This window comes from Bufo bufo, chromosome 2, assembly GCF_905171765.1.
Source record: "Bufo bufo chromosome 2, aBufBuf1.1, whole genome shotgun sequence".
NCBI classification, from domain to species: Eukaryota; Metazoa; Chordata; class Amphibia; order Anura; family Bufonidae; genus Bufo; species Bufo bufo.
The window spans coordinates 338263564-338291229 of NC_053390.1; the positions used below are offsets into that span (position 1 = coordinate 338263564).

The window sequence follows — 27666 nt, forward strand, 5'->3', positions numbered from 1 at the left end:
GCATCTGATCAGCGGTGCTTCTTGCAGGCCAGTGTCGCCACGACTATGTCACATGGCCTGGGCGCATCTCAGCCCCATTCACTTGGCCCAGCCCACGCGACAGTCATGACGTCATTGGCCTGGGGGAAGCAGTGAGAAGGCCGCCTTTTCAATCAGCTGATCGGCGGGGGTCCCAGGTGTCGGATCCCCGCTGATTGGATAGGTCATCAGCATCCAAAGAATAGATGATCAGTAAGAAAAAGTCAGAGAACCCCTTGAAAGTAGGCATGATGCATTTACTCTGCTGCAAAAAGATATTCTGGGTGGAAAAACTTAAATTTTTTGATGTACCAGCGGTGGAACTAACACCTGTCTCAAGAATGAGACCCCGTCTCGCACTAGTGTCAGTCTCTCTCCATTATGCGCATGCATCAGCATGAGAAGAGGCCCCATTTTCGAGACAGCAGCGGGTTCAGACACCATGCATATGACTGTATCTGTTTAATGGTCTGCAAATCGCGGATCCGGAAAAAAAGGATACCAGCTGTGCGCACATCCCTCCCTATGTGGAAAATGCTTATTCTTGGCTGCAAAACTGACAAAAATAGGACATGTTCTATCTCTTTTGTGGGGCAGTGGAATGGACATACAGATGCAGAAGGCACGCGGTGTGCTGTCTGCGTTTTGTGCGGCCCCATTGGCCTAAATGGGCCTGCAGCCAATCTGCAAAAAATGCTGATGAGATGCGGAACAAAAACACTGTTGTGTGCATGGGGCCTTAGTCAGCACATTCTTTAAACTTACATATGTGCGCGTCGTCATGGCTGAAAATACAAAAGTAAAAAAAAAAAAACACAATGCAAACAGCAATGCTATGTTCACTATATAAATGCATAAGTGGGACTTAGCAAATATATCCTGATCGAAATCATCTGTGCAAGGGGAACTCCTTTGGATGGGAAACGACTCTGTATGATACTTCTCCTTGTGCCAACAGGCCTCAAATGAATTCAGGATCCGCATATATACTGCACTAATAAAGCCTGTGGGAAAGATGGGTTTGTTAGCAATGCATGAGCCCATGTTACCTGCAGGCGCTTGTAGTCCGTTGTGCTGCTTTTCATGTGAAGGCCACACACAACAGGTTCTTCAATAATGAGGTCTGACGAACTCTCGGAATCATCACTGTCTGTAGAGATCCCACTGTGCATCAAGACATTTAATGGGGTTCCTTTCTAATGACAAAAATTTATATTGTTACCCCGGTTTGCAGACCACAAAAAAACTGAACGGTCGTGTGCATGAGGCCTAAGTTATAATAAATCAGATAGCGTACAAATAAGAATAAAAAAAAAAAACACTGCATACCAGTAACTTCATCTACTCCTGTGGGAATAAAGACATAGGCAGTGCATTTATGATGATCAAAATTAGAGATGAGCAAATTTCAGGTTATGAAATTCGTTCACGCTTTGTTTACTGGTAAAAGGCGAATTGCAGTAATGGATTCTGTTACCACGGACCATAACGCAATTCTATATCGGAATACATAACGTCATAATGGAAGTCCATGGGCTGCAAAAACGGACCCGTCCCGTTTCCGTTATGCAGGAGAGGACTGCCTTGGATAATGGAAACGGGAAAGATCCGTTTTGCAGCCTATAGGCTTCCATTATGACGGAATCCATAATGCAATTCACCTTTTACCGGTAAGCGAAGCGTGAACGAATTTCAAAATATGTATTAATCTCCAAATAGGAAAGATATAGAAAAAAGGCACAAGTACTAAAGGCTAGGAAAACCACCAACCCTATCATGTCCTCTAGCAAAACATATGAATAAACAGTGACCATGCTAGCCCAAAGGAAACCATATGGGAACCTACAAATATGTAAAGCAGAAACAAAATATATAAAAGGCTCACAACACAATTGACACTGGGGTGGGGAGTTACGGGGAAGATACCTTTCTACAATCCAAGTGAGCTCAACTTATTAAAGTAGGGAACTCAGATGACTCTGAAGGATTCCCAAGGCTGCCAGGCAATAAAAGCTTCAGAGCAATTATACTCTTCTGCAATCAGTTCCTTTATTCTCATCATATGATGTAATTCAGGGACCTACTCACCGAGAAAGGGAAGTACCCTAGACCTCCAGTGCTGTGGGATTACCATTGTAGCTGCTATCAAGAAATATCTCAACAGACCCCTTTTACCTAACCTAAGCTAAATAACTTCAAATGAGAATAATGTGATCTGAGGTGTGTAAAATCAGACATAAATGGTCAGAACCCGCTTCCAGAAAATTCTTATGGGCAGGGTCCTCTCCCCCTCTCTACCAGTTTGCTAAAGGGGTTGTCTCACTTCAGCAAGTGGCATTTATCATGTAGAGAAAGTTAATACTAATGTACTTTGATTGTCCATATTGCCTCCTTTGCTGGCTGGATTCATTTTTCCATTACATTATACATTGCTCGTATTTATGGTTACAACCACCCTGCAATCCATTAATGGTGGTTGTGCTTGTATCGGAAAAGCCACCAGCCTATGTGTGCTCCCATGGTCCCTGCCACCAAATAGGCCAGCGCTTTTTTCACCCGGCGGGGACCAATCAGCGTGGTCCTTGCCTTTGAATCGCTGCGATTGGTCAGTAAGATTTGACTGACCAATGGCAGCGTTCAGCACCGGAGCTCCGATCTCCTCAGTGAGTGTTGAGATGATCGGGGCTGCGGTACTGTGTTGATCACTCCCCCTTCCCCCCTCCCACCAGGTGCTGCTCTGCTGTGGCAGCATCCCGATGGTTACTATGGCAACTGGACGCCTTACACAGGCATCCATGCTTGCCATAGTATGTAAGCCTGACAGGCTCCTGACAGAGGCAGGAGCCTGGTCAGGCTTACTGTGAAAGAAAATACACTGCAGTAAAACAAAAAAAATAAATCAAACATTTTCCCATATACACACATTTATAATTCGGTAAAAATGAAGAAAAGAAAATACCCTAAACATGTTTGGTATCGCCGCGTCCGTAACAACCAGCTGTATAAAAAAAAAAAATCACACGACCTAACCCTTCAGGTAAACACCGTGAAAAAAATAAAAAAAAACTGTCACCTACCATCACAAAAAGTGCAACACCAAGAGATCAAAAGTGCGTATTCCCCCCCAAAATAGAACCAATCAAACCGTCATCTCATCCCGCAAAAAATGAGACCCTACCTAAGGCAATCGGCCCAAAAAAAAAAAACATGGCTCTCAGACCATGGAGACACAAACATTTTTTTTTGGTTTCAAAAATGGTATTATTGTGTAAAACTTAAATAAATAAATAAATAAAATTATACGTATTAGGTATTGCCACGTCCGTAACGACCTGATCTATAGAAATATCACATGACCTAAGACCTCAGGGGAACGCCGTAAAAATAAATCAAAACTGTGCCAAAATTACCAATTTTTTGGTCACCTTGCCCCAAAAAAGTGTAATAATGAATGATCAAAAAAGCATATGTACCCAAAAATGGTACCAATAAAAATGTCAACTCTTCCTGCAAAAAATGAGTCTCTGCACAAGATGATCGGCAGAAAAATAAAAAAAATATGGCGTTCAAAAAATGGAGACACAAAAACATAATTCTTTTTGAAAAATGCTTTATGTAAAACTGAAACAAACAAAGAAAGTAGACATATTTGCTATTATCGCATCCGTAACAACCTGCTCTATAAAAATAGCACCTGCTTGATAAATCTTCCCCACTGAAATGAATGAAGCTAACACTCCATTAAAAACAGGCAAAGGGGAACTGCATCTATCAGATGTTTATAGAATATGCCATAAATGTCCACGATACCCCTTTAATCTAAAAGGTAATTCTGTTAAATGTCTTAATATTTTATTTATCTGAAGGCACATGTCTAAAATACATTCTATATGTACTGCACGACTCTTTACCTGTGTCATCAATACTATACATGACAAAACTCCTGTCTGCTACACAGAAGGCGATTCATTTGTTTCTGCCAGCTCTTTTTATGCAAGCATGTTTATCTTATACTAGTGAGAGCCTCTCACAAGCAGTGTACTCTGTGGTGGTGCTGCCCTCTGGTGGAGAACAACAATGTTATCATCAAATCCTTGATGGATACTAGAAAGAGTTTAAGAATGTAGTTGTGAACATGTTTGTAAGGCCTCATGCACACGACCGTTGTGTGTTTTGCAGTCCGCAAACCACGGATCCGCAAAACACGGATGGCGTCCGTGTGCGTTCCGCAATTTTGCGGAACGTTATGGACAGCCATTAATATTAACTGCCTGTTCTTTTCCGCAAAACGCAGACAAGAAAAGGACATGTTACATTTTTTTTGCGGACCACGGAACGGAGCAACGGGTGCGGACAGCACATGGAGTGCTGTCCGCATCTTTTGCGGCCCCATTGAACGGCCATATGCATGAGGCCTAAGGCTGGATTCACTGTGCTGTAGCTAGTCTGCTACACAGCCTAACTTCCTAATTTTTAACTACAAATTGCTACGGTCTTGTAATGTGACTTTTAGGTTGGGTGGTTTTTAGATTTTAAACACTTATTTTTAACATGTTTACACTGTGAAAACCAAGCCAACAGCCACATTGCAAAATTGTGGGCATTTGTGGCAGTAATTGCCCACAGAGCACAGTACCGCTATGTGTACACCCAAGCTTACACTATTTTCAGCCATGTTGAGGTGGAAAAAATAGCCCAAATGACATCCTATAGATGTGGTGGTCAAACAAATGGCGTCCCAACAAGCCATAGTTTAGGAAACAAAAAAAAAATAGTATGTAGGCACACAATGCTGCAATATCTCATATATATTGAACAGCTCTGGAAAACAGCATGATCTAGGGTGGCTGATACAAGAAGGAAGGCTGGTGCGACAAAGACTCACAAATAAAAAGTTTGTTACCCAAGTGTATGCAAATAGATAAGCCAATACTTTACCTGCTCAGGAGTAGAGACTACCAAAATTTCACTGGTGAAGAAAACAAAACAAATTAAGCCAAAAAAAGAAAAAAAAGAAAAAAGACAGCACATGATGGCCAAAAAAAAAGAGAAATGTGGGCACCACTTTAACGAGCCAACTGCACCATGAGATCAAAGACAACACATTTAAACAGCAATACACATTTAAAAACAATTAAAATCACAATTTAAATCCATGGAGTACAATATCTTCTAAATCCTCATCCATGGCAGTGCTAAATAATAGAAAATCCACAAGTTATCACCCCTGACTGCAGCTTCCTCGGGGGGGGGGGGGGGCAGCACTCCCTCTGCTGACGGTAATTATTACCAATGGGTAATGCTGACGGTATTCCCGAGCGTGACTCGGGGTTAATTTTCTCTGCCAGGAGCGGTAACCCTGAGTCACGCTCGGGGTAACATTGCAGAGTCCCTTCACCTTCTGCCGGCGATGTCCTCTGCCAGATCTCTATAGCTTGCGAAAAGTCTATACCGGAAGTGACGCGGCCGCACAGGAATCAGCTGGAGGAGGGTGTGCGCGGTGCTGCGCAAGCGCACATCCACTGGCTTAGGAAGGAATCGTTGCAGCGCCGAGATAGAAGTACCTCGTGCACCGCACGTGCGCACTTAGGGGTATAGAGATTTTGCAGCGCACAATGTTGCATCAGATCTCCCTACCCCTGAGTGCGCACGCGCGCACAAATCATCAGTTGCAGTTCATCCTGATTTGATCTGATGATTTGTGCGCGCGTGCGCACTCAGGGGTAGGGAGATCTGATGCAACATTTTGCGCTGCAAAATCTCTATACCCCTAAGTGCGCACGCGCGGTGCACAAAGTACTTCTGTTGCGGCGCTGCAACGATTCTTTCCTAAGCCAGTGGATGTGCGCTTGCGCAGCGCACGCACACCATCCTCCAGTTGATTCCTATGCGGCCGCGTCACTTCCGGTATAGTCTTTTCGCAAGGTATAGAGATCTGGCAGAATACCGGCTGGCATTTGACTTTCTGGTTCCGTTCCATGCGAACAGCAGCTGCGCATGGGAGCGGAACTGGGCGGGAAATTCAAATAAATATAAACATAAAAAGTGACAAACACACATAAAAGAGGTTATACATTGTAATCTGAGAGGATTACACTGTATAGACTCAGATCTGACATTTGATGACTGTACAGTGCCCCTTGCCTGCCATTTTACTGTCATTTGTGCCCATAAAATATTTATGCAAAAAATTGTACCACTTTTGGTACAAAATTCCTGACATAATCATACCGCCAGGGAGGTTAAAGACTACATCCCCTTCACAGCAGTTCTCCTGGTCCATTCATTTGTCAAGATCAGTGGGAGGGCCTAGAGGTTCAATTCCACCCATCCAAAAAGTGAAGGCATATCCTAGCGATATGCCTTATTTTTATAAGATGGGAATAATCCTTTAAATCAAGCATGCTTAACCTGCGGCCCTCCAGGTATTGCAAAACTACAACTCCCAGCATGCCCGAACAGCCTACATCTATCAGCCTACAGCAGGGCATTGTGGTAGTTGTAGTTTTACAACAGCTGGAGGGCCGCAGGTTGAGCATGCCTACTTTGAATAATGCCGAGGTCACATATGACAAAGGCAGCACTTACCATATGTTAGTCATGGACTGATGATGTCATGTCGATAATAGACAGGCCAATCCTATTGTTTTCCTACTGCTATCTCCCTCCCTCCAAAAATGTAACCTGGCTAGCTTTACATAAGCTATGGAGCTGAAGGCAAGCTTAGTGTATGACACGGGAGTTTCCCTTGTGACGTAAGCATCAGCATTATCACAAAAGTGTGTGGGGTTGGTTATGGTTCTGCCACGCTCCTCTCTTTTCTTCTACAGGGCCCACTACGCTCTTTATACCGCATAGCACAGCGCCTTACAGGTAGTTATATATTGTGATTTTACAGTACCTGTGTCTGTTGGCTCTCTCTGCAGTTCTCCATGGGAGGAAATCTTTCTCTCCTGGCGTCTTTGGTTCAGGGGCATAGAGTTCCTTAGGTGTACATTTTCTTTTAGAAACAAATGTCTTCTTAGTTGCCAAACCTGTGGAAAATATCAAAAGTAAGAAAACTTAACGATTTGTCTATTGCCATTTAGACTTGACATAAGAGTTACAAAATGGTCACAGAAAATGAATGTAGAACGTCTTGCAGCACTATGTGAGAAGATACACTATGGCAGGGGTGGCCAACCTTACAGACACAAAGAGCCAAAAAAAAAAAATGTATGACTATCAGGAAACACAAGCTATAAATTTACACACATCGTATTTTTCGCCCTACAAGATGCACCTAGGTTTTAACAAAGAAAAATAAGAGAAAAAAAGATTTTTCATCTGATGTGAGGTCTGATAAAAATATTATTTTCTTATTTTTCATTAGCAGAAAAAAAAAAGAAAAAAATTTTTTTTCATCAGACCTTAGATCAGACTCTTAAATCAGATCCCCAATCCTCATCTGACCTAAAATAAGATCCCCAAACCTCATCAGACCCCCAAAATAAGAACCCCAATGCTCGGATCAGACAACACAAATCAGACTCCCAGTGTCAGACCCTCAGTACTCAGATCTCCACCCCCCCAATTCTCAGATCTTCCCTCCATGCTCAGATCTCCCCCCTTCTCAGATCTGACCCCCCCCCCCATGCTCAGACCTGAGCAACCCATGCTCAAACAAGACCCCCCATGCTCAGATCTGCCCCCCATGCTCAAATCTGAACCCCCATGCTCAGATCAGACCCCCATGCTCAGATCAGACCCCCATGCTCAGATCAGACCCCCATTGCCCAGATCAGGACACCCCCCATGCTCAGATCAGAACCTCCCATGCTTAGATCAGACCCCCATGCTCAGTTCTATAATTTAAAAAAATCTCTTTCCTCTCCTAATCAAGCACTGGGCTCCTGTTTGGGCACCTGCTACTCTGCAGGTCTGACACGCTCTCCACTGTGACCTGATGAGCACAATGTCAGGCCATACTGCGTGTCCACGTACTACGTTCTCACACTGTGTGCATCAGGACGCAGTGGAGAGTGAGCTGGAGCTGCAAATTAGCAACAGTGCCCGATCAAGAGAAGAGATCCGAGCATGAGGTGAAGAGTGAGCCGGCCTGGCTGCTTCCCGGCTCCACAGCTAGAGCCGCACTTGAAAAAGCAAAGAGCCGCATGCGGCTCAAGAGCCACAGGTTGGCCACCCCTGCACTATGGCATCAAAGGGGCTGTGCAGTTTCCGATATTGGTGATCTCTCCTCAGGACAGGTCATCAATATCTAAGGTTTTAAAACTAAAATGAATGACAACTAAAATTTTTAGGGCAAGTGAAAACATACACTGCACAATTTTAGCACTAGAAGCACTGAAAATTTGAAGGGCTTGTCCAATAGTTAAAACAAAAATGACTATACTCTACATCAGGGGTGCACAACCTTTTTTGGTCTGAGGGCCGCATTGTTCTGCCTCCTGGGGCCACAAAAAAATAAAATAAAATTGAGCTGCTTAAACTGTAAAAGTTTACTGCAGGAAAACTATAAACTTGTTTTGCATGATTAATATTTAGCTTATACGTTGATGCATTCATATAGCAATACCACACAGGAGGCCCGATTATGTAAAAGCACACAGATGGAGCAGTGACTATGAACGGTTCCTGCCCAATAACTGCCTGCTCATCAGTTGAGGTGACGAGCTTCATTTACATTGCTACTACCATCTCTCATCCTCAGGCCTCATGCACACGACCGTTGTGTGCATCCGCGGCAGTTGTTCGGTTTTTTTTCGCGGACCCATTGACTTTCAATGGGTCCGTGGAAAAATGGGAAAATGCACCGTTTGGCTTCCGCGTCCGTGATCCGTTTTTCCAGATCGTGAAAAAAATATGACCTGTCCTATTTTTTTCACTGACAATGGTTCACGGACCCATTCAAGTCAGTCAATGGGTCCATGAAAAATCACGGATGCACACAAGATAGTCATCCGCGTCCGTGATCCGTGTCTGTTTTTCCTATCATTTTCAATGCAAACTTGACTTAGTTTTTTTTTTCACTTTTCATGTCCGTGGATCCTCCAAAAATCAAGGAAGACCCACGGAAGAAAAAACGGTCACAGATCATGGAACAACAGAAATCCGTTTTGCGGACCGCAAAAAAAAACGGTCGTGTGCATGAGGCCTCATACAGATTCATTGTTTCTGAACAGCAGATTTAATGTGCTGCATGACAGATCATTTCACTCAATCAGCAGCACACTTACCGTACATAGGCCGATTATCAGGAACAAGCATTCATAGTAACGTTCGTACCTGAAAACCGACAATCAGGCTGTGTAAACCCGCCATTGGATTGCCAATTAATTCATACTACAATTTCCATGCAACACTGCATGTTTTGAATGGCACAGAGGCCTACTAAAAAGATAGAACGTAATAATCATGAAAAATACGAGAAAGTTCTTCATGACAGGATTGGGAGTACAAATGTATGCAGTGTATTTATGTATCCTGCTCACAGTAAACAGAACTAGGTTTACATACCAGTAAGTTAAATAACATATACTGCACAATACAGTACTACATACATGTTAGGCCTCATGCACACGACTGTTTTTTTTTTTTTAAGGTCCGCAAAAACGGGGTCCGTAGGTCCGTGTCCGTTTTTTCTTCCGTGGGTCTTCCTTGATTTTTGGAGGATCCACGGACTTGAAGAAAAGGTCTTTTTGGTGTCCGCCTGGCCGTGCGGAGCCAAACGGATCCGTCCTGACTTACAATGCAAGTCAATGGGGACGGATCCGTTTGACGTTGACACAATATGGTGCAATTGCAAACGGATCCGTCCCCCATTGACTTTCAATGTAAAGTCAGGAGTCCCTATTATACCATTGGATCGGAGTTTTCTCCAATTCGATGGTATATTTTAACTTGAAGCGTCCCCATCACCATGGGAACGCCTCTATGTTAGAATATTCCATCGGATTTGAGTTAGATCGTGAAAACTCATATCCGACAGTATATTCTAACACAGAGGCGTTCCCATAGTGATGGGGACGCTTCAAGTTAGAATATACTACGAACTGTGTACATGACTGCCCCCTGCTGCCTGGCAGCACCCGATCTCTTACAGGGGGCTGTGATCCGCACAATTAACCCCTCAGGTGCCGCACCTGAGGGGTTAATTGTGCGTATCATGGCCCCCTGTAAGTAATCAGGTGCTGCCAGGCAGGAGGGGGCACACCGCCCTCCCTCCCCAGTTTTAAACTCATTGGTGGCCAGTGTGCCCCCCCTCCCCTGTATTACATTCATTGGTGGCCAGTGCGGCCTCCCCTGTATTACTGTACATTCATTGGTGGCCAGTGGGCCCCCCCTCCCTCCCCTGTATTACTGTACATTCATTGGTGGCCAGTGGGCCCCCCTCCCTCCCCTGTATTACTGTACATTCATTGGTGGCCAGTGCGGCCCCCCTCCCTTCCCTGTATTACTGTACATTCATTGGTGGCCAGTGGGCCCCCCCTCCCTCCCCTGTATTACTGTACATTCATTGGTGGCCAGTGGGCCCCCCCTCCCTCCCCCTCCTAATTAAAATCCCCCCCCCCCCATCATTGGTGGCAGCGGAGAGTTCCGATCGGAGTCCCAGTTTAATCGCTGGGACTCCGATCGGTAACCATGGCAACCAGGACGCTACTGCAGTCCTGGTTGCCATGGTTACATAGCAATTTTAGAAGCATTATACTTACCTTCGCTGTCTGTGACCGGCCGGGCGCTCCTCCTACTGGTAAGTGAAAGGTCTGTGCGGCGCATTGCTTATAGCACAGACCTGTCACTTACCAGTAGGAGGAGCGCCCGGCCGGTCACAGACATCGCAGGTAAGTATAATGCTTCTAAAAATTGCTAAGTAACCATGGCAACCAGGACTGCAGTAGCGTCCTGGTTGCCATGGTTACCGATCGGAGCCCCAGCGATTAAACTGGGACTCCGATCGGAACTCTCCGCTGCCACCAATGATAGGGGGGGATTTTAATTAGGAGGGGGAGGCCGCACTGGCCACCAATGAATGTACAGTAATACAGGGGAGGGAGGGGGGCCCACTGGCCACCAATGAATGTACAGTAATACAGGGGAGGGAGGGGGGCCCACTGGCCACCAATGAATGTACAGTAATACAGGGGAGGGAGGGGGGCCCACTGGCCACCAATGAATGTACAGTAATACAGGGGAGGGGGGCCCCACTGGCCACCAATGAATGTACAGTAATACAGGGGAGGGAGGGGGGGGCACACTGGCCACCAATGAATTTAAAACTGGGGAGGGAGGGGGGGTGCCCCCTCCTGCCTGGCAGCACCTGATCTCTTACAGGGGGCTATGATACGCACAATTAACCCCTTAGGTGCGGCACCTGAGGGGTTAATTGTGCGGATTACAGCCCCCTGTAAGAGATCGGGTGCTGCCAGGCAGCAGGGGGCAGTCATGTACACAGTTCTTAGTATATTCCAACTTGAAGCGTCCCAATCACTATGGGAACGTCTCTGTGTTAGAATATACTGTCGGATCTGAGTTTTCCCAAAGTGAAAACTCCGTTCTGAAAAAGCTTTTATGCAGACGGATCTGCGATCCGTCTGTGTGAAAGTAGCCTATGGCCACGGATCACGGATGCCAATCTTGTGTGCATCCGTGTTTTTTCACGGACCCATTGACTTGAATGGGTCCGTGAACTGTTGTCAGTCAAAAAAATAGGACAGGTCCTATTTTTTTGACGGACAGGAAACACGGATCACGGCCGCGGATGAACAACGTTGCATTTTCTGAGTTTTCAACGGACCCATTGAAAGTCAATGGGTCCGCAGAAAATCACGGAAAACGGAACAACGGCCACGGATGCACACAACGGTCGTGTGCATGAGGCCTTAGAGATTAGTAATTAGTAAAATCAACTTTAGGACTGCAAATATAAAAGCAACTGGGTGTTGATTTCAGCAACGTTTTAGTTAAAGGGAACCTGTCATTAACTTTGTGCTCCCATACTAACGGCAGTATAAAGTAGAGACATGTGAGTTGATTTCAGCGGTCTGTCATTTATAAGTTAAAAGTAAGTGGTGGCCGAGAACCAACACCTCAATCATTGCAGACTGGGCCTGGAAAAGAGTCCCGGCCAACTGAGAAGAGTCCTGGTTATTCATGAATTCCTGCTCTCCTGCTGATGACTGACAGTCTTCTACCTAGTTTTCTCTCTTTCTCTCTAGGAGAGAACTGCCAACCATCAGCAGATGGGTGAGTGCAGGAGATTATGAATAACCATGACTCTTCTCAGGTAGATTTGACTCTTTTCAAGGCCTGTGCTGTAATGATTATGATGCTGGTTCTTGGCAACCACTTACTTTTAGCTGATGTGTGACACACCGCTGACATCAGCATTTCTGTCACTACTTTATACACCGTGAGGTCAGCATAAAGTTGATGACAGGTTCCAGGTGAACATTAACATTCAATGTTAAACAAAAATGTCAGAAATACATTTTTGAGGTATTTTTCTACAAAATGCTGTGTTTCAAAAACATTACCCCAGTTGAAATAAAATGCATGTGTGTCCTTTATTAAAAAATTTCCATAGACTTTCAGCCAGCTTATGCAGCTGGTATTTTTTCTGCAAAAACACAGCAATGCAAAAAAAATATATATATATATAGAAAAATGCCACAAAAAACTGTGGTTAAGTGTGCTATGCACATGTGACATATGAAAGATGCGTATTTCACACTTCCATGTCCTTGATGACAACTATAGTTGACAAAGGCTCTGGATGGGCCAAAATGCGTCCTATGTAACAACCGATGTTGTGATAAAAGGATATTGAAAAAAGCGAGTGCCAGAATTATCCGCTCTCAAAAGACTGGCAATGCATCCCTTCCACGTGCACCACCACAAGCCCGAGTGCCAACAAGATCTTCTACTCATGAGGACATCCTTAACAAGGTGGTCAGTAGTTTGTCCGTGAAGTATCCGTGTTTGGTCTGTGCCTTCTGGCCTCCACGTGTCATCCGTATTCCACGTTCATTGTAGGCCGAAAATACGTTTCCAGAATATCTCAGTGCTCCAGACAAAAAAAAAAAAAACAGGAGCCATTGGCTCCTAAACTAAAAAATTTAGGAGCCAAATTAAATTTTTGAGTCGCCAAATTTAATATGCATATAATAAAAAAAAGGAGAAGATGAGACGCAGGTCACAGTAGTGAGCCAGCACTACATATAGCAGAATACAGCACCACATACCTCTCACATCCAGTGACATCTTTTGGGGGGGACAAGGTGACTAAAAATGGCAAATTGCGCGGTTTTGATTTCACCAGACCAGAAATATTTTTTAAGATTTTAATAGCTCACACTTTTTTCAGATGTGGCGATATCTAATATGTTTATTTTTTATCGTTTGTAAATTTTATATGTAAAATTGGGAAAGGGGGCGATTTAAACTTTTAGTATTTTGGTGTTTTTTTTAAAACTTTTTATTCAATAACCATTTCCCCCCCTTAGGGCTATAACCTGGATCTTTTCATCCCTTGTCCTATTCACCCCGATAGAGCTGTATTAGGGTGACTAGGACTTCACACTCTCCCTGCTGCCCTGTGCATAGTACACACAGCAGCAGGGAGATTACCATGGATGGCTTCAGTAGTGTCCTGGCTGCCATGGTAACCAATCGGAGCCCCAGCAGTGTAATCTGCCACTGCCACCAATGTAGAGGAGGGGACCCTGTGGCCACCATATAACGAGAGGGGGGGCCTGTGGCCACTGCGCCACCAATGATACTAATAATGGGGGGGGGGGGGCGCACTGCACCACCAATATAACTAATACTAAGGGGGGGGGCGCACTGCGCCACCAATGAATGCAATTAACTCATTTATACAAGTGTCGGCAGCGGTATCACAGACCCGGGCTCAATAACAGGGCATGTGATCCGCGCCAATTAACCCCTTTAGATGTGGCACCTGAGGGGTTAATTGCCGCGTATCGCATGCCCTGTTATTGAGGCTGGGTCTGTGATACCGCTGCTTATACTTGTATTAATATGTTTTACATTCATTGGTGGCGCAGTGGCCACAGCTCCTCCCCTCCTCCTCCCTGCTATCTCCCCATTAGTGGCAGTGGTGGCCGCGTCAGTGGGGAGGGAGGGACTCCCTCCTTCTCCACTGTGCTAGTGAAGAGAACATGGCGATACTAGGCTGGGCAGCAGCGCGGTGGTCTAGTCGCAAATGGCGACAAGACTTTTTAGTGCAAATTTTAAGGCGCATTGGCGACCGTTTTGGTCGCCATCTGGAGCCCTTCATCTCCTACTAATGGTCTGTGAAGACCGCTGACAGAACATGGATGCCATTCATGATCAGTGGTTTTCATAGACGCATAGACTTAAATGTGGGTGTTGTCTCTGTGGTTCCATGGACCAGTGGAAAAACTACTCATGTGTAAATAAGTACATTAAAGCCAATGGGTAAGTGTGCTATCCATGGAGAACACATACAACACATGTGTGTAATTCACTGACGCGTGAAAGAGGACTTGGTGTGATTTCTGGGGTTGCATATTTTTCACAAGTTTTTGGATGTTCGGTCTCAGCTCAGTTGTGGCTAGTTGCAGAATTGACTGAAGATTCTCATTAGTAAGTCTGCTCCTAAATTTTTATTTGCTAATGTTCAAAATAGAAAATGCCTGCTGGCAAGAGTATGTTGACCCAAATAGGCAGGCATAAATAGATGCTCTTTCACAAAATTTGGGATATTCATCTCCTGGCACACATTTATAGAAGTCAAGTAAATCCTCTTCCTTAAACTTGTTTCGTAGACTGTCACATGACTGAAGATCACTGAGTTCCAGTTGGAATTCTGGGGGTGCTTCATCAGGAGTAACTGAAAAGGGGTCTGCAAACATTTCAAAACACTTTGTCTCATTTTTAAAATCAGTGAAGTGGTGCTCAAATATGGACTGGAGATGTGCAAGTTTTTCTATATACTCCGACACGTTTGCGTCACCGACACATTTTTGTCTACATGCTGGGAAATGCACAAGATTGCCATTTTCAAGGTGAGATTGGAACAATTTTAGCTTGGATTGCAATGCAAAGATATAGTTACAAAGATGTTTTCCCTTGTAGCTTTCCCTTGTAGTTTTGAATTCAGTGTATTCAGATGTTGTGTGATGTCTACCAAGAAAGCAAGGTCACACAGCCACTTGTAGTTCTTCAACTATTTTATCCTTCCGAACAAGAAATAATTTTATTTCTTCTAACAATTAAAAAAAACATTGCAAGGTTTTCCCCCGACTCATCCACCTTACTTCTGTATAAAAAACCAGGTCCTGATATTTAGCATCAATCTCTTCTAGAAAAGATTTAAACTGCCGATGTTTATGTCCTCGCAATTTTATGAAGTTGACAACGCTGACAACAACTTTCATTACATTTTCAAATCCAAACTCTTTTCCCACACAGGGATTGTTGGTGGATGATGCAATGAAACTGAATCAGCTGGTGCTTGTGCTCTCCAAGGTGTTGCCTTAAGACCTCATGCACACGACCGTTGTGTGCATCCGCGTCCGTTCCGTCATTTTTCACAGTTTAGCGGAGGTCCCATTCATTTCTATGGAGCTGTGAAAAAAACTGATAGTCCTCCGTTTTTTCTCCGCGTCCGTGATCCGTGATTCCAGTCCGTCAAAAAAATATAACCTGTCCTATTCTTATCAGTGGAAAACGGAGGACGGACCCATTCAAGTCAATGGGTCAGTCAAAAAAAACAGATGCACAACTGGTATGTCATCCGTGTCCGCGTCCGTTTTTTTCTACAAGACCTTGGTGCAATAAAATTACACTTTTCATTAACCTTCCTTTTTTTCCCCCCTGTCAGACAAAAAAAAAAAAGGAAGACACAAGGAAACACAACTGAAGCAAAATCGGACATGGACCACTGAAGCCAAATCACTGACAGTGAAAAAACACTGTCGTGTGGATGAGGCCTAACAGAGAAACCATACCACTTTTGGAGCCTATCATGGCTGGAGCTCAATCAGTAACAATTCCAACTAGCTTACTTAAATCTAGATCCATCTTGGCACATAATTCCAATACACCACTTAACAAATCACTTCCCTTTGTTTGCCCTTGAAATGAGATCATTCCAAGTAATCCCTCAAAAATGTGAAACTCTGTGGTGACCCCCCCGAATAAAAACCAGTAGTTGAGCAGTGGAACTGATATATGTTGACTCATCTGCTGCCAGAAAAAAGAAACTACATTTTTTTGCCTTTTCTTCTGTCTGTCCTGAAACGTCTGCAGCCATATCAGCAATCCTGCGTTGAACAGTCATACGACTGAGATTCAAAAATTTTTAACAGACTCTGGGCATAGTTTTTTACAAAGTCACCATCTATGAATGGTCTAGAAGACTTTGCAATCAATTCTGATATTTCATAACTAACTTCCATAGCCATTTCACTTTCTTTAGATATCTTGGTGAACATAGTCTGCTGTACAGTTAGGCTGCGCTGTAAAGATGAGATCTTTTGTTTGTGCAATTCTCCCTTACATTGCTCAAAATTGGAATGTTTGGTTTCGCAGTGCCGCTTAACATTGAATTCCTTCGGCACTGCAACTACACTTTTGCAAATCAAGCAAACTAGCTTTCCTCTTTCTTCAAAAAAGAAGAATTTTTCTGTTCAGGTCTCATTAAATTTCCTGTTCTCATCTGAAATTTTCCCTTCTTTGCACTACCCGCAGCATCCATTTTAGGTATGTGCAGCAAAAGACACTTAGCTGTCTCAGATCTGTGAAAAACATATCACATATAGGTTGGTGAACAAGAAACTTTAAAGTTTAACTGTCATTCTTTTTTTTATTTTTGTATTGTGTAGGGGCAGTGATACCGACCATTTTTGTAATATACTTTAATTACTGAAATTGTACATTTCTATTAGAAAAATAGCTCTAAAGTGGCCAATTTTGAGCCTTAGCAACGCTCCTCTGTCTTCTGTTTACATAACTGTGGAGACTTGCTCAACACTGACTGTTATGTAAACAGAAGACAGGAGCATTGCTAAGACCCAAAATGGGCCACTTTAGAGCTATTTTTCTAATTTCAATAATTAAAGTATATTACAAAAACGGTCAGTATCACTGCGCCTACACATTACACAATCGCTAGGATATGCCCCCATTGTCCAATAGGTGCGGGTCCCACCTCAGGGACCCGCACCCACAACAAGAACGGAGCAGGGAGAGCTTTGGCTAGAGGACCTCAGATTTCCCGGGGTCCGTCCACCACCACGTGCGGCCCCTGCTGCCATTCATTTCTATGGGGCAGATGGAAATAGCCCAGTGCTCGGCTATTTTCAGCGGCCCTGTAAAAATGGAGGGCGGCTGCGCATGTACAGTGCGCCCTCCGTTCATTTCCCAGCTCCGTTCTCAATGTAGGTGCCCCATTGTCTGAGATGGCAAAACCCCTTTAATACCTCTTCTAACAGCTGATAGGCGGGGGTCTGTGGTGTCACACCCCTACAGATCTGATACTGTGCTGTAAAAATGACATGATGTCATTATTCTGCGGCTCAATCTGAATACATCAATACCAAATTTGTATAGTTTTTTTTGTTTTTACTACTTTCAAAAAATCTAAAGTTTTGAAAGAAATAACATTTTCTTTAAATCGCCATCTTATGACAGCCATAACTTTTTTATATTTCCGTCTACAGAGCTCTTTGAGGGCTTGTTTTTTGCAGGACAAACTAGTTTGCATTGATAACGTTTTTAGGTTTTAGGGGTGCACTGAAATTCCGGCGGCCGAAAATATCGGCCGAAAATGGGCCTAATCCATTTCGGCCGATATTGGTACATATCGGCAGAAAATATGGGGTGTGGGATTTGTCACCCGCGCCGGGCGGGCGGTTTACTTTAAGTCACTGCATCTTTATTTTACCTTACAATCGTGACGCTCCAGTAACAACTCTGCAGGCAGAGCGGAGGGCGGCGTAACGTCATTTACTCACGTGACGCGCCTGCTCCGCCTCCTTCATTCATAAAGTGGGCGGAGCAGGTGCGTCACGTGAGTAAGTGACGTTACGCCGCCCTCCGCTCTGCCTGCAGAGTTGTTACTGGAGCGTCACGATTGTAAGGTAAAATAAAGATGCAGTGAGTGATTAGTCTGCTGTGAGCAGCAGGGCCGGGGCTGTTATGGGTAGGGGGATCGGTCTATGGCACTGCTATGGGGAGGGGGGATCTGTGCACTGTTATGGGGAAAGGGATCTGTGCACTGTTATGGGGAAAGGGATCTGTGCACTGTTATGGGGAAAGGGATCTGTGCACTGTTATGGGGAAAGGGATCTGTGCACTGTTATGGGGAAAGGGATCTGTGCACTGTTATGCCCATAACAGTGCACATATCCCCCCCTCCATAACAGCGCCACCCACAGATGAATTTCATTCATGAAAAAGAATTATTAATAAAATCATTTAAAAAAAAGTATTTTAAAAGTATTTGGGCAAAAAGGCAGTTTCGGTTTTCGGTCAAGGGCATCCTGAATTTTCGGTTTCGGACCAGAATTTTCATTTCGGTGAACCCCTAAGGTGCATACAACTTTTTGATCACTGTTATTCCATTTTTTTGGGGAGAGATAAGGTGACCAAAAATGGCAAATCTTGTTGTTATCTTTGTTTCGTTACGGTGTACACAGCCCAGGAAAAATATTTTTATATATTAAATAGTTCAGAGATTTTTGGACGCAGCGATACCTGTTTAAGTTTATTTAATTGTTTATTTTTATACATAAATTGGGAAAGGGGGGGTAATTTTAACTTTTAATATTTTTATGTTTTTTTTTTACATAACTTTTTGAGGGGCTAGAACCTGGGATCTTTTGATCCATTGTCACATTCACCATAATAGATGTCTATTATGATGAATGGGAGTCTGCCACTCTACCCGATGAGCTGTGCTATCTCTAAGGGCTCTTTCACACTTGCGTTGTCCGGATCCGGCGTGTACTCCATTTGCCGGAATTACACGCAAGTGAACTGAAAGCATTTGAAGACGGATCCGTCTTCAAAATGCGTTCAGTGTTACTATGGCACCCAGGACGCTATTAAAGTCCTGGCTGCCATAGTAGTAGTGGGGAGCGGTATACTTACCGTCCGTGCGGCTCCCGGGGCGCTCCAGAATGACGTCAGAGCGCCCCATGCGCATGGATCACATGATCCATGCGATCACGTCATCCATGCGTGTGGGGCGCCCTGACGTCACTCTGGAGCGCCCGGGGAGCCGCACGGACGGTAAGTATACTGCTCCCCCGCTCCCCGCTACACTTTACCATGGCAAACAGGACTTTAGCGTCCTGGAAGCCATGGTAACCATTCAGAAAAAGCTAAACGCCGGATCCGGCAATGCACCGAAACGACGTTTAGCTTAAGGCCAGATCCGGATTAATGCCTTTCAATGGGCATTAATTCCGGATCCGGCCTTGCGGCAAGTGTTCAGGATTTTTGGCCGGAGCAAAAAGCGCAGCATGCTGCGGTATTTTCTCCGGTCAAAAAACATTCCGGTCCGGAACTGAAGACATCCTGATACATCCTGAACGGATTTCTCTCCATTCAGAATGCATTAGGATAATCCTGATCAGGATTCTTCCGGCATAGAGCCCCGACGACGGAACTCTATGCCGGAAGACAAGAACGCAGGTGTGAAAGAGCCCTAAGTCTCCCATACAAATGAATGGTGTGGCTGCATGCAATCTGACCAGCTGCTCTGTCCATTTTAGGGGGGCTCCACAGAGTACATTGCCCCCATACTTGTAATCAGTGGGGGTCCCAGCAGTAGGACCCCCAACGATCTAATTATTATCCCCTATCCTGTGGATAGGGGATAACTTTTTTGTAACCGGAAAACCCCTTCAATAACAACACCTCTGATAAAATTTATTTTATGACTGCCATCCTGTTTACATATAAGCTCATTCCACAGCTTCACACAAAAGCACTCATTGGTAATTATAAGTGCCATGAGTAACCAATAAGCGCTGTCCAATAAGCAAGGAAAGCGCTCATTGGTATATGTACTGTAGGCTGCTGGGACACAGAAACATGGAAACTGTAATGACCAGAGCACTTTCCTCACAACCTAAGGTGCTTGGTAAAAGGTTGTGTTGTTGGATATCGCAGCTCAGCGTTCCTATGAGCTCCGCGGTCTCTGTGCTGTTCAACTGCACGCCATATAGCCAGTTTTTGCGGCCCCTGTACTACTGCACAGAGACACAGCGGATCGTCTGCCTCTGCGATCATTGTGTCTCTGTAGAAAAAAAAAATATATAAAAAATAAAATCAGTGCCATAATGATATTGATGACCTATTTTAGGCTACGTCTACACGACGACATTTGTCGCGCAACATTTTGATGCACTAATGTCGCGCGACTTTTATAATTGCAGTCTATGGTGTCGCACTGCAACATGCAGCGACTGCGACGCAAACGTCACAGAAAATCTATTTGAGATAGATTTTTCTGCGACTGTTTCGTCGCAGTATGTTGCAGTGCGACACCATAGACTGCCATTATAAAAATTGTTGCGCGACATTGGTGCAACAAAATGTTGCGCTACAAATGTTGCAGTGTAGTTGTGCCCTATCTGTCGCGCGACAATGTCGTCGTGTAGACCTAGCCTTAATGATCGGTCATCAATATCAGATAGGCGGTGGTCCGGAATCTGATACCCCAGCCTATCAGCTGTATAAAGATATTGCGGTGTTCCTATGACGGACGCGAACTGTGCCTGTTCATCTGCACGCCATTTAGCATGTAGTGGCGGTACAGTGCAATTACAATGATTATGGGACGAGCAGTTGTAATTACACTGCACCGCCACTACATGCTAGATGGCGTGCAGATGAACAGGCACAGTTTGCGTCCGTCATAGGAACACCGCAATGTCTTTATACAGCTGATAGGCGGTGGTCCGGAATCTGATACCCCAGCCTATCTGATATTGATGACCTATGATTAAAATAGGTTGTCAATATCATTATGGCACACAGGCAATTTGGGACTGATTTTTTACAGACACACACTGATCGCAGAGGCAGACGATCAGCTGTGTCTCTGTGCAGTAGTACAGGGGCCGCATGCGACCCACGGGTTGTGCACCCCTGCTCTACATATATGATTCCAAGGGGTACAATTCAAATGTTGGTCTCTGCTTCCAGATTTAGACAATATAGCTGTAGTTAAGCGGGCCAGCGATCATTTAGTTGCTTCTCACTGTTACGTTCCTTGCACATGTGCAGAATCTACACGTTATTTCCTGATGCATATGTGAAAGACCATAAGTGTTGTAGTCATGTGATTAAACCATGTAAGTGCCTAAAGCAAGGGCGTAACTACCATAGCGGCACACCATGAGACTGCTATGAGGCCCAGGGTAAGAGGGGGCCCAGTCTTAGCTGGGATTATCTCCTCTTCTATTGGAGGTGAATACTTGGTCAGGACTCTACCCTCTAAAGGAACAACTTTTAGCAAATAAAGCAGTGGAGTAATGGCCCAAGGGTCATTGAAAAGGGTGTGGGGGGCCTAGTTTGATCCTTGCTATGGGGCCCGTACTTCTCTATGTACGCCACTGGCCTGAACTAATGTCAGATGGCTGACTTTTAGCTGTGTACTGTATCTTCCTATGTGGCGCCTACCCCTTTGAGCACTCTGACATGAATGTATGACACAGATGTGTGTGGAGTGTATGGCGCATGCTCAGGTGCTCCACACACAGCATGTGCTCCCTGTGTTACACAGCTGACACCTGGAGATAACTCTGATACTCCGGCTGTTTATCCCCTCAGATTCCATGGTCAATAGTGACCACTACATCTGCACAGTTAGGCCTCATTCACACGACTGTATTTTTGGTCCACATCCGATCCGCATTTTTGGTGGATTGGATACGGACCCATACCCATTTGTGGACTGCAAAATACATATGGCCGTGTGAATGCACCCTTAGACATAGGGGCCTCTCTCTCTGTCCTTCAGTCGGCCCAACTGCATTGCAGAGTTCTGGGCTGTTGCTATCGCAGCTGGGGGTCTTGTGAAGGTCCCCAGGACTTCCATATTGAGAATCCTATTACCCCCTACCTCTGGCATGCTGTAATAGACTTCCAGTAAAATCACCACTCAATGCAATACATAACTATTTCAGTGTATGGTACAAGAGATTGACCAATCACACGTTCAAATCCTCTAAGAGGACTAAGAAAATAAAAATCCAAACAACTGCTGTTTTCTTTTGGAGATGGGGTAAACAATGAAGAGGAGGCAGCGCTGGTACGGCGTGCGCCTTCTCTTTAAACAGCTGATCGGCGGGGGTGCCAGCTGTCGGACCCCCACCGATCTGATATTGATGACCTATCCTGAGGATAGGTCAGCAATAAAAATAAACTTGGACAACCCCTTTAATAGGCTTGGTTCTGAAGAGATTATTAACAAAAGGAACATTGATTAAAACAGACATTTAAACATACAGTACAAGTCCATACACATAACAGACAATAAAATATGCAATTTGATATCTTAATTTTTGCTCCTTACTAAGATTCTGTTCACACTAGCATCAAATGGAAGTGGAAGGAATCCTGTAGATGCCAGTGCACTACTGATATTGCTGGAAATCATGGTGATTAAATTATTAATATTACTTTACCTGAATGCCTCCAAATTACTGGAGCAAAAATAATAAAATGAAAAATAAATAAATGTAAAAGCAAATAAAAAACAAACAAAAAAAACAGTAAATCAAAAGAACAGAATACAAATCAACACAACAGAGCAATGGCTCTTTCCTTCCTACATTCAGAGCTATTACTTGCACATTTGGCCTGAAAACTGCTAATATTTCTTATCATGTATCATGTATGTACATGAATTCACATACAATGTGGTAGCATACTGCTAGGATATATAATCACTGGGGGAATGACCAATGAGACGCCCTCCATCTGCTACAGTCCCTTCTAAATGCCACTACCGGTCCAGGTGCTGTGAAGGTCATCAGTATCAAAATCCTGGAAAACCCTTTAAGGCTGGGGCTATACAGCGAGATTGCGGTGTAGCAGTGCCGTCACTGAACTGAATGGGGTGGCAGCGCGACTCAAGTGAAAGGGACTTCTGGGGATACATGTGGTCACACTCAGGGCGGGATTAAGAGCATCATGGGCCTGGTGATGAGGATTTTGCTGGGTCTTTTTATGGAAATATATAAAATCAAAACGCAAAGCATTTGTATTAAGACAAATGAAAAATTTTAATTACCATTAAAGTGCCATAATAGAAACGGATCGAAAAGGTTTCTTTTTATGTTTTGGAGATCAAATGCTGGAAACCAGATGTAAGTGTTCGCTGAAGAATCACTACTTCCCTTTGTGTTGCCAAGATAGACGCCAAATGAAGGGGTAGTTGCAGGAACAAAATACTTTAATGGTATTGGTAAAATATATATATATATATAAATATAGACAGCATATACTGAATCTCCAAATAAAAGCCAACTGCACTCAGTGTCTTAATTACATATATATTTTATCGATACCATTAAAGTATTTTGTTCCTGCAACTACCCCTTCATTTGGCGTCTATCTTGGCAACATGGAGGGGGACCACGGGAGGGGGACCCTGAGGGTGGGGGCACCCTCAGGGCACTATAGTGTCAGGAAAACCGCTTTGTTTTCCTGACACTATAGTGATCATTTAACATGACTATGAAGATTACTGTTTTCTAGCTGCTGTGGACTGTGGACAACAGTAGCTAGAAACAGTAATTTTCATAGAGCTGTGTTATGATTTATGGACACAGCACTCAGCATGCTTAGCCAGTCAGATAGAAGGCTGGCTAAGCATGCTGAGAGCTGTGTCTAAATAACATAACACATTAAAGGGATTCTGTCACCAGGTTTCACCCCTGTCAGCTAAACATATGCTGATGTTCAGGGCGTCTTCACGATTCCTAATGTGGGCTTATAAATGTCATCTGTGGGCTTATTTAGCTAAAAAAAAACAGCTTTTACTAACCTGTCAGTCAAACAAATAAGGTGCCCAAGGGGATGTTAATGGATGCAAGGTGCCGGCCGCACCCGCCGCCGTTCGTGCCCAGCGCCGCCTTTCCAGACTTCTGTGCCGCCTCCTAATCCTCTGTGGCCTCTCGCTCTCCCTCCCTCCCCCCTCCTCCTGCTGTAAGATCTCGCGCATACAGGGGTTGAGCGAAGTGCCGGTGCAAGCGCACTTCGCTGTAAGAAGCCAAATGGAGAAGTCCGCACGGGCGCATCAGGCAGAGCCCTGTGCGCAAGCGTGGGATCTTACAGCATAAGGAGGGGGGAGGGAGGGAGAGCGAGAGGCGGCACAGAGGATTAGGAGGCGGCGCAGAAGTCCGGAAAGGCGGCGCTGGGCATGAATGGCGGCGGGTGTGGCCGGCACCTTGCATCCATTAACATCCCCTTGGGCACCTTATTTGTTTGACTGACAGGTTAGTAATAGCTGTTTGTTTAGCTAAATAAGCCCACAGATGACATTTATAAGCCCACATTAGGAATCGTGAAGACGCCCTGAACATCAGCATATTTTTAGCTGACAGGGGTGAAACCTGGTGACAGAATCCCTTTAAAGAAATTACTGTTTCTAGCTGCTGTGGACTAGCAGCTAGAAACAGTAATTTCTTTATGTGTTATGTTATTTAGACTGAGCTCTCAGCATGCTTAGCCAGTCAGTAATTTTCATAGTGCTGTTATGATTTATGGACACAGCTCTCAGCATGCTTAGCCAGTCAGTAATTTTCATAGTGCTGTTATGATTTATGGACACAGCTCTCAGCATGCTTAGCCAGCCTTCTATCTGGCTGTGCTTCTTGAGAGTCACAGTCCACAGGCTCAGAAACAGCCAGATATAAGGCTGGCTAAGCATGCTGAGAGCTGTGTCCATAAATCATAACAGCACTATGATTGCCCTTCCTTCCAACTGGATGAGTTTATCTGATACCTGCTCCAGAAGCTCCTGCTGTCTCATGGGCTGGTGTGGCTGAACGCTGTGGGCCGTGTGCTGGTCGAAACTGCTGAGCAGGTTGTACACAGCGCAGCGTGCAGGAGGGATAACCGCGGGCGCACTGAGGTCATATCCGGCGGGCCGGCATTACAGGAACCGCACCAGCTGCTCTGACGTCCTGCCGCCGGATATCCTGTGACGTATATCCGGCGGCAGGACGTCAGAGCAGCTGGTGCTGTTCCTGTAATGCCGCGGCCCGCCGGATATGACCTCAGTGCGCCCGCGGTTATCCCTCCTGCACGCTGCGCTGTGTACAACAGAGGACTTTTAGCGCGGGCCGTTCCCGACGGCCTTTTGGCTGGCGGATGGGCCTATTTTATGGTAGGGGCCTGGAGCTGCAGCTCCATCAGCCCCTACGTTAATCCGGCCCTGGTCACACTGCATAGAACAGTGATATGCTGTCACATGCTATGAATTAAATACTCCTTTAAGCAACTGTAAGTTGGTTAATTAAAATGACATTTCTATACATTAGCAAAGGCACACATACCAATGCGAATAGTGTTCTTTCCCTTCAGTCCATTTCGTAATGCTGTTGACCGTTTCATCTTTGACGATGGTGAGGTAAACCATTTGTACTATTAAAAACAGAAGACTGGCAGTTATTTATGTGACCATTCCTGGAAGTCCTAAATGCTGAGTCTACCCCATTTTTAACCAACTTTGGACATACAGAATATAGATCTATATATGCAGTGTTATTGCTTGCTTTCTGTGATAATTTTAAATTATAAATACAATTTTAAATTATAATAAAAATGGAAAAAAAAAAACATTTAAAAGGGAAGTGAAAATTAGCCTAAAAATGAGAAAGATTGGAAAAAAAAAACTCATTAGAACTAGTCTGAAATTTCCATTACTAAAAATCTTTGGTTAAACTAACCATACACATTAGATCTGCTGTTGGTAGGCCAAACCTGATTTTGGCGGGTTCAGCCAAACATCTAAAGTGTATGGTGTCATCCTTACTTTCCACCAATGTCTGATGTTTCAACCGCTCGATCCTTTTGATCTTGGGTAGATAAGCCGTTGCTAGTGGCTTTCTTCCCTTTCCCCATTCGCAAAATATGCATCCTTTGTCGAGCTAAGGATGCACATACATGAAAGGATCAGAGAGAGATGGTGGTCGTTGAAATTTTTGTCCTACAGTTCTCTCCTGTGTATGACCAGCTTTATACTATTGTTCCAATGGGCTTCAGAGAGGGCCATGGTTAATTAATTCTGTTTCTGCTCCTTGAGAAGACGCTTTAGTAGATAACTATATATATTGTGGGGATTCGCTCTGGTAGTTGGGATAAGTGGGTGCAGTACAGAGGCAAAGTACAAGTTCATAATTCAAATGTCAGTGTTTATTCACACAAGGTCAAACAAAAACACTCTTTGCAAAGTTATTGTTTGTTCACACAGAGTAGAAAGATCATGCATAATAAAAAAAATAAAAAATAAAAATAAAAAAAACACGGCACCTTGTCGGCGGTTCTGCCTCCAGCAGTCCAAATGCAGGCTTAAAGTGTCAATCAGCATTAGCTGCCGCTGACCCCTGAAAATACCGGCTTTTACTTCACAGAGGCCAGGAACCTCGGTGACACATACCTTCCGTCAAAGACGGACCCTTGCGCCTTCCTACAAAAAATATATATATATATATATACATACACACACACCATATTTTTTGCCCTATAAAGACGCACCGGCCCATAAGACCCATAAGTTTTAGAGGGGGACAATAAGAAAAATAATTTTCTCATTACACCTCAGGTCAGACCAGAAATCAGACCCCAGCTTACAGCCCCAATCAGACCGCCAATGTTAATCAGACCTCAGCTTACAGCCCCAATCAGACCGCCAATGTTAATCAGACCTCAGCTTACAGCCCCAATCAGACCCCCAATGTTAATCAGACCTCAGCTTACAGCCCCAATCAGACCCCCAATGTTAATCAGACCTCAGCTTACAGCCCCAATCAGACCCCCAATGTTAATCAGACCTCAGCTTACAGCCCCAATCAGACCCCCAATGTTAATCAGACCTCAGCTTACAGCCCCAATCAGACCCCCAATGTTAATCAGACCTAAGCTTACAGCCCCAATCAGACCCCCAATGTTAATAAGACTCTCAATCAGACCTCACGTCAGCCCCCAGCCTCACGTCAGCCCCCAGCCTCACGTCAGCCCCCAGCCTCACGTCAGCCGTCAGCCTCACGTCAGCCGTCAGCCTCACGTCAGCCGCCAGCCTCACGTCAGCCATCAGCCTCACGTAGCCCCCAGCTTTGTCAGCCATCAGCCTCATGTAGCCCCCAGCTTTATGTCAGCCATCAGCCTCATGTAGCCCCCAGCTCTATGACAGCCATCAGCCTCATGTAGCCCCCAGCTCTGTCAGCCATCAGCCTCATGTCAGCCCCCAGCCATCAGCGCAAATAAAAAAACAAAAAAAACAACCACTTACCTCTCCTGGACGCCGCCACTCCTCCCCTCCAGTGCGCTGTGTCTTCTTCCTGCCGCGGCTGTGCTGTGAACCGGCGCGCACAGTGTGAGGTCACAGAGCGCTCTCAAGCTGTGCGCAGCCCTGCACAG

General features: G+C 44.7%; 1 protein-coding gene across 2 annotated transcripts in view; it reads right to left on the reverse strand.

The window, feature by feature from the left end:
- Positions 1-27666, reverse strand: part of CEP78 (centrosomal protein 78) — an 87954-nt gene that overhangs the window by 21673 nt on the left and 38615 nt on the right. For both annotated transcript variants that reach the window (XM_040417052.1, XM_040417051.1), the window contains exons 9-12: positions 25584-25671; positions 6920-7052; positions 4957-4987; positions 1068-1214 (exon numbers count right to left, since the gene is read on the reverse strand). In XM_040417052.1, coding sequence (XP_040272986.1) covers positions 1068-1214; positions 4957-4987; positions 6920-7052; positions 25584-25671 — 399 coding nt within the window. The remainder of the gene's footprint in view (positions 1-1067; positions 1215-4956; positions 4988-6919; positions 7053-25583; positions 25672-27666) is intronic.